The 7729-nt window shown below is 40.9% G+C and overlaps 1 protein-coding gene across 7 annotated transcripts in view; it reads right to left on the bottom strand.

Moving 5' to 3' along the window:
- Window positions 1-330: 330 nt before the first annotated feature.
- Window positions 331-7729, bottom strand: part of EMCN (endomucin) — a 43259-nt gene continuing 35860 nt past the window's right edge. For 3 of the 7 annotated variants that reach the window (XM_082760210.1, XM_082760211.1, XM_082760212.1), the window contains exons 11-12: window positions 3270-3343; window positions 331-2090 (exon numbers count right to left, since the gene is read on the bottom strand). In XM_082760210.1, coding sequence (XP_082616336.1) covers window positions 2085-2090; window positions 3270-3343 — 80 coding nt within the window. In that variant the 3' untranslated portion in view covers window positions 331-2084. Of the gene's footprint in view, window positions 2091-3269; window positions 3344-5306; window positions 7280-7383; window positions 7470-7537; window positions 7684-7729 lie in introns of those variants that run through there. The other 4 variants (XR_014317474.1, XR_014317475.1, XR_014317476.1 and 1 more) reach the window with 4 other exon arrangements.

The following is a 7729-nucleotide window of genomic DNA, read 5'->3' as shown; positions in this document are numbered from 1 at the left end:
TTGGTCACCTGTTGTGCCCTGCATCATGAAAAGCTCAAGCACCTTCCCCTCCCATTGTGTTTTTCACATTCCTAATACCTGGATTTGCAGCAAGCCCTTCTCTCTCCCTGTCAACTTGTGTAAGAAGATTTCTGTACTCCACTCCACCCCCAGCAAGTCTTCTGCAAGGCCTGATGCTTCCCCCACCACCGCAGTGCCCCAAACATCTAACCTGCTCTCTGGGCTCTCCAGAATGAGTTCAGCTCACCCTTTGCTACAGCAGTGCAGCGTAATGGCTGATACTGGCACTAGGTATGCATAATGAATTGCCTTTCTGCAAAGAGAAAAAGAAGAGCCTTTTAATAAAGAGAATAACTTTTAATAGGAAGTGTTTGTTATTATTTTTTTTGACACATCATGGTAGTTTCTTAACAAATTTTATACATACATTTTTTTTCACAATGTTTCTCTGCTCTTTTATACTCTCAGTAGGACACAATATTCTATGAAATACTTTTTTTTTTTTTTTTTTTTTAACCGATATGAAAATCCACAGTGATTGCTTTTTTCATTGGAAACTTCAGCAATCAAGAATCTGAATAGGTGCAGATGCTAAACGGCATGTGTTAGGTGGCCTGACTTTTCCGAAGCAGGCATTCAAGACTCCTCTGCTCCAGAGCAACCCAAGTGATTCAGGAACACCTGAACAAACCATAGAAGTTCAGCTGCATCATGGAGCACCCTGGCTGGTTCCCCATCTTTTACAAAACTTCATCAAAAGTTTATCTTGGTGCTGCTAAGACAGAGGATCAGATCCATCACAGATGAAATAAGAGCAATGGTCAAACACAGGGAATAAAACACTTTATCTTTGTGTATAAACATGACCTAAGAAATCTGCTCAATTTCTTAACATATTGCTAGGTAAGTTTTCTTACCTAGCAATTTCCCAGAGAAGGAAACTGGAGAGAGAAGTTCCTCAAAAGCACTGTATCAGTAGGTATTAAAACTCAGATTACTGTCCTAGCTCTTAGTCCTGCACTTACACCACTAATTGTCTCCCTTTCATTCCCCAATAAAACCATGGAGCTTCTCAGCACACTGCCAGAGTCAGTGGATTGAGGCTGAGCAGACGCTCAAAAGAATATAATTTTCAAACATTTATAGTTCTAGCAAAGTAGGATACATGCAGGTAGAAGCACTATTTGATATTTTTGAAGTGCCAGCTCTGTACAAATCAAGTGTCTGTAATTATCACTTGAAACACTCTTTAAACTTCCGGAGTTATTCAATAGCCAACAGGAATCCCATGCATTACTCTGAACACAGGGTTCGGCTGCAAAATTTCTTATCCTGCTGATCCCCACTGTGCACCACAGCTTGTAGGAGAGACATTTATAGCATGCATAATGCAGTGATTAGCCAAGGAACAGGAGAAAATAAACTATGTTGCCTGCTACATTAGAAGGACCATATTCAGCAATTTACAGATCTTTAAAAAAAATAAAAGATAAACTAAAAAATGAAAACAAAAACCCCTCAGTGCAAGGTATATTCCCCCCCTTCACAGAAATAAAGCACACACTTCAGGATTTCACCCAGGCATCCCATCCTGTAAACATTTATGACAAGTAAAGTGTGTGCTACAGTGAGGAGTCTCTTGGAAATCACTGGATTAACTTTCATCGTGGCAATATGCCCAGTACTGTTTCAAGGGTCAGGCCCTGTTTGTATTTTGCTACATACAATTAAAAGAACCTTACCTACCGTTAGTTCAACAAAGTATGCTAACATGTTCCTTCCTGTATGTGCAGAAAACATTTTTAATAATTACTACGCAAACATGCTCTTCTTGAACCTTCTTGAAAGCTTCCCTGCCTTTACTATATAAGAAAATAATAAATACATATGATATATCAGTTAATAAGCCACCAAAAAAGCACATGTCATTCCAGAAGGGACAGGAGACACTCAAGGTTTAGAAGTCAAGGGCTGGTCATTCACACAAGTGTCCTGCCTGGTAAAAAGCTTCAGCTACTCCACATTTCCTGCAGCACTGCAACCTTCATGGGACGTTCCTGCACGTTGTGATAAAACAGGCTGCTTCACACCTGAAATGACAAAAATACCTCAAGATTATTATTCCAGGTAAGGCTGCTCAAAAACATAATACTAAACTGAAATAGATGACAGACAGAGTAAACCCTATGCGGAGCAGACAACAAGGAGTAAATCCATCATCCAGGACACTGTCCTGCATTCACACAAACAGAGCAAGCTCTGAGTTTCTGGTAATGTAGGCAGAGTTGGATTCTGATGCTCTAATTCAAGGGACAAATTAATTTATTTTTTCCTTGTTGTTTGCATCCAGGAAGAGCGTTTTGGGCATTCCCAGGGGAAATAAGAACAGGCCGAAAACTTCAAAGACGTTTTGCAAAAGGGTCTCTCCATGTTTCTGTTCAACTGCATCTCTCTCAGTAGACAGTGATGGGACCTGTTCTAGGGGGACTTCATCCCACAAAGGTGGTGCAAGTCTGGGCCCAGCATATCTGCCTCTGTCCAGTCCATCCCACAGTATGATCTGATACCTGTTTCTTCAAGCCATCTTTCTCCTCTACCTCCTCTACAGGAGAAGCAACTCTATGGACAGATTGTGGTGCCTGAGAAAGCTTCATGCGTGCAGGAAAATGCAACACCCTTACCTCAAACAGTGCATTTCCTAGGTGCTCTGATGGTCCCTGCCCTTGAACATACAAAAACTTTGTGCGACACCTGCTAGTTTTGCATGCTGGCAATCAATAAATTGAAGCCATGCTAAACCATCTCAATAAGAGTGTTTGCTTTTGCATGAGGTGGAACAGACAAATCCTTTTCAGGAAACAAAAGGAGCTGAACGCTTGTGAGTATCAAGTTCCTTCTTATAGACAACTGTCTTAAGAAATCTCTTACTTCTAACACAAACAAAAAAAAAGAAATTTGCCAAGGGAATTATATCCAGGAAATGAATACTGAACATTTAAAGCCAAATGCTATATCTGTAAAAGTCTGCCTTTGCAAGGTGGCAGCTTCTTCATCTGCCATGGGCTTCTGCAGCCTCGGATTGCCTGAGACTGGTTCAAGCTGAGCTTTGTTTAAGCCATTGCTCCTTGAGGCTTCCTCAGCTGAGATTATTGCTCACTTTGTTTTGTGTTTTTAACCCCTTTACATGGCAAAATACTGAGACTAACAAGTGGTACTGAGACTAACAAGGACTAACGTTACACGACACGAGACAAAAGTAATCAACTTACGTAATTATTGCTGAGGTGTGAAGAGGAATCATTGCACTGCTGAGTTCTATTCTTCCCCTGAGATGAATATTCTCCTAAAAAACAAAATACATCATGCTTCGGTCAAACATGAAGAGAGGATACGTGAGTCCAGCAGCAGCACATCACTGGCCACTGCACAAACTAACCCATCTCCTTGTCACGTTTACATTTTGGATACAATTATTTCAAAACACATTATAAAGTGCTGCTAAATTAGCGTTTCAGAAGTTTTGATGATGTTAAATTTCAGGTAAAAAGGCATCCAGCAACTACTTCAAGAAATCCTAACAGATTTTCAGAGAACAAGAAAGTATAAGTTTCTGGTAGAAAAAAAAAATGAAACATTTCAAGAAGTTGATACGTTTTTGGAAGGTGAAAAGTTTTTTTTTATTAGAAAAAAAATATCTTATTTTGAAAAGCTAAAACAAAGTGAACCGGTTCCAATTATTGTACTGTTTTGTAGTAATATAGAAATTATATTTTCTATTTCATTTTAAATATTTTTTGTCTGTTAGTTTTTCTTTCTGCATGTTTGAACCTTTCGTGTTCAATATAAAGATGCAGATTATTTAATAGGGAGCAAAAAGGAGAAATTAGCGAAATTTCTTTCTAAAAGCATGCAGGGGAAACCAGTTGGAAATATATCACCACGGGGAAGATAATATTCAATAGCTGTAATAAATATCAGTAAGCTGGTATCAGTCCCACCCCGGTTGCTCTGCCTGGGCTGTAAGCAGGTAGTCGTCCACGGAAGATGTGTACTTTGAGCCACAAGCAACACATCTAAGGACAGGCTCCAGAGCCAGCTCACCTCCTTGGACAACTTCCCATCAATGTCAACAGACCAGAGTATAAAATACGTGAGGCAGGGATGGCTACGACATCCCATCTGGATTTGGTGGTGCTATATGCATAGTCCATGGAAAGGGTGAAACGCCATCAGCTAGTGCTGGGGTCAGTGTCTCCACGTATTATCAGGGCTTGCCTGATGTCAATGTGTCTGAATATATTTGCATTGTGGTGCCTACAACAATTAGTGCCAACAAACAGCTCAGTGATCAGGACAGAATGGCGATGTAGAGGGGTGAAACTGGTCACACAAATGCTCCCTGATCAAGAGTAACGAAGATAACAAACTGTGTTCGATACAGGACTGCAGTACACCTTGAGACTGTGCGGAGAGCTGTCTAGGACAACTTTGGAGTTTAATGGCTCAGCAGTTCAATGCTGTGCTAAATATCCAGCCGCAGCACAAAGAGCAAATTAAGAACAACATTCAGGTTAGTTGGGTGTGGGAAGATGTTTTTATTGATCTCAAAATAGCCTTAAGTGACAGAAATAAATTCCAAGACTGCTGAAAAACAAACTTGACCCCAAACCATCACCCACTAAAAACAATGGATTAGACCTTGTTTCCCACAAGGGAAAGTAAAAGCAAACATTTGCGTTCAGTGTTTTGCTAGAACAGATGATATTTAAAATCGACCAAAGGAATTAGTTCACACCAAACTGTGGCTGATGGAGAAAATGCGCAGCACAGTGAGGGTGCTCAACTAGTCTTAGTAGATTGCCTGCACACTTTGAAGGTTGTTGCTGAGAGACAAAGAGTAGAATTGCACGAAATATTCCAGCAAGAGCATAATTGCTGGACACCAAAATCAGTGGAAAGCCGACATTGTTGATTGAGGGTTATGCACTGAGGGGAGGGTGACACCCCCAAACTGCAGTGTTGCACATCAGGGGATGGAAGGTACCAAGAGAGACACAAACCACCAGCTTCTCACGATATTGTTATACAGTATCTTGCATAAAAGGTAGCCTAGAGACACTTGATGCAATTTGATACGTATTAGGTCAATAATTTATGATAACAGGTTGCAAAAGACACTGCACGTTTGTCAACTCTGCTAAGCCACCGAGTAACTGAGAGATGAAGGGACCCCTCAGAAAGAGGTTGGTGCAGTAAACCATGTGCTGGCAGCTGCGGAGCTGCAAGCCCCGCGTGACCCCCTTTACCTGCAGTCCTGCCTTGTGAGACCTCTCCTGCCGGAGGAGCTGTGAGCTCAGAGAGGTTGGCTGAGGGCAGTGAGAAGCCAACCTCAAATATATCACGCGCTTCTACAAAAACTGAAAGACATGATACACAGGTTGAGAAAGAGGCCCCCAACAGAGTATTTTGGAAAACGAAATTATACCGATACCAATATGGAAGTTTCTGTTGACAAGTGACAAATGAACCCTTCTATTAAACCTTTTATTCTCCCTCTCATCCTCCAACGTTACATCTGTTTGTACAGTTTTGTCTGAAATTGGATTGTAAACACAAAGACATAGGTACAGCGAAGTCTCTAAACATTACTATAATATAACATAGACAGATCTGTAGTTAAACTGTCCAACTTATTGCCACAGGATGCTGTAGATGCCAAAGGGGATAAGATAAATTCATGGAAGTAAAAGCCACTGAGAACTATTAAGGACAAGAGATACAGCCTCTGATCCGGGAAGTTCCCAAGCTGCAGATTGCTGCAAGGATGCAGCAGAGGATGTGTCAATGTGCCTCTGCTCTATTCCTTATCTTCCTTTGACATCTCATGCTAGCTCTTGTCAGAGATGGGGTTTGCAGACACACAACCTCCCATGGTGGCACCCATTAGGTATTTCTCCTGGAGACCTGACACCAAGGCAAGCTGACAGTCTCATCAGTGGGCACAACCAGATGCACTCTGCATACATCCTCCTCCAAGGAGTCACCCCTAACCATGGGAAGATGACTGAGTACACAGATACTTGGGCCTCTGCAAGGCTAAATTTTTAACCAGCAAAGTAATAGCACTCCAATGAAAATGCAAGACTTTCTGATAAATTAAAATTTCACTTATGCATAATTGTTTTAGTTTTGTTTCTTTTTTTTTTTTTAATTATTTTTTATTTACTCTCACAAACGTACTGATTTCTCATTATGTTGTTTCCTGATGCCAGTATATGTGATAAACTACTGGGCTGAAATCACAGATTGCATGCAGCTTTAAAACCCTGAAAAAAAACATTTCTCTCTCTCACCTTTGTGACAGGCTGTTTAATTAATCCCACACTTTTAAAATTATTCCCATTATATTCAGAAACTGAGCGCAATATTCAGAATACACATACACCACAAAGCAGGGTGATATAAAATAAGAGCTAACAGGTCATATCTTCATGAGTACAGAAGTACTTTGACCTGGGCAAAGGCCCCTCTGACTTTTTGAAAGCTGGAAGAAAGGATATAAAAAAATAGGCTTTGACATAAAAAATAGGTTGCACTGCATCTCAGATTACGTTGTATGAAAAAAAAAAATGAGTTACACCGCAATTTCATTGTAATTTCTGCTGCTAAGAAATCTCTTCTAAGTGACAATCTGGTTTGGAGCAAAGAATTAAAGCATGCTTTTCATTTTGAAGAAAATTTGATTGAAGCTTCCTATTTTTCATACATGTAGAAGTAGGAAACTACCTCAATAGATCCAGTAATCGAGATGTTTGTCTTGACCGTGCAGAACTAAGAGGAGTTGGGGTGCAGTCGTGGTGCAGGAGGGCAGGCAGGGCCCCCCATTGCTACCTGCATGCTGTCCTGGCCACATTCAGCAGGACAGAGGGGTCTGTGCGATTGGAAGGGGCGAGAGATGTTCCCCTGCTGGGGAATAATCTTGGAAAGCAACATGCAAAGCTAGCAAATGCTCCAAAGACACAAATATAGTCAGACCCTCAGCATCCTCTGACTGTAAGAAGCTGCCTGGAAAACTCTTGCAAATATACATAGCTCGCAAACTGGGTTAGAAGTGTAACCAGAGAAGGAAAGATATGGTATTTAATGTTTCTGACTACAGACAGTTTTGCCCAAAAGTCTCAGCTGGAATTGTGTGCAGTCGGAGCTTTGTGGTGCAAGTAAACACACATTGAATCAAGCCATGAGTAGTAAGGAGCTGGGGAAGTTTGTTCTTCCATTTCTATAAAGAAAGAAATCACAACTTCAGGTCATTGCACAATTTAAGGTTTAAAAAGTCAAGTGTGAGAAAATGAGAAAGAGAAGGAAAGTGAAGCAGATACTTGCTCTATTTTTTTTGTTGTGAGGGGACCTTTTTCTATGAAGCAGCTTCTAGGTTTTCTACCTGCAGGGAAAAGATAGGACACAGAGTACTGCTGATAATATGACAAAGAAATAATCAATATTTTATCCTCAAATGAGAAGAAACATCAGCTCTTACCACTTCCAAGCACACAGCATACCAGCAGGTTGCTCTCTGCTGACCTGCTTCGTTTATCTGGCAAGTGAGAGGAGGTGGCAAGGGAAGCTTCTGTGACCTAGAGACCTGGCTTCTTCACCTGCTCCTAGGTGCATCCACCTGGATCTCTTAGACAAAAAGAGAGAGAGATGAAACTACCAATGCATGCAGAAA

Source organism: Aythya marila (genome assembly GCF_965140915.1).
Source record: "Aythya marila genome assembly, chromosome: 4".
Taxonomy (NCBI): domain Eukaryota; kingdom Metazoa; phylum Chordata; class Aves; order Anseriformes; family Anatidae; genus Aythya; species Aythya marila.
The sequence above is the reverse complement of the archived record's forward strand: the minus strand, read 5'-3'. Positions and strand labels throughout refer to the sequence as shown.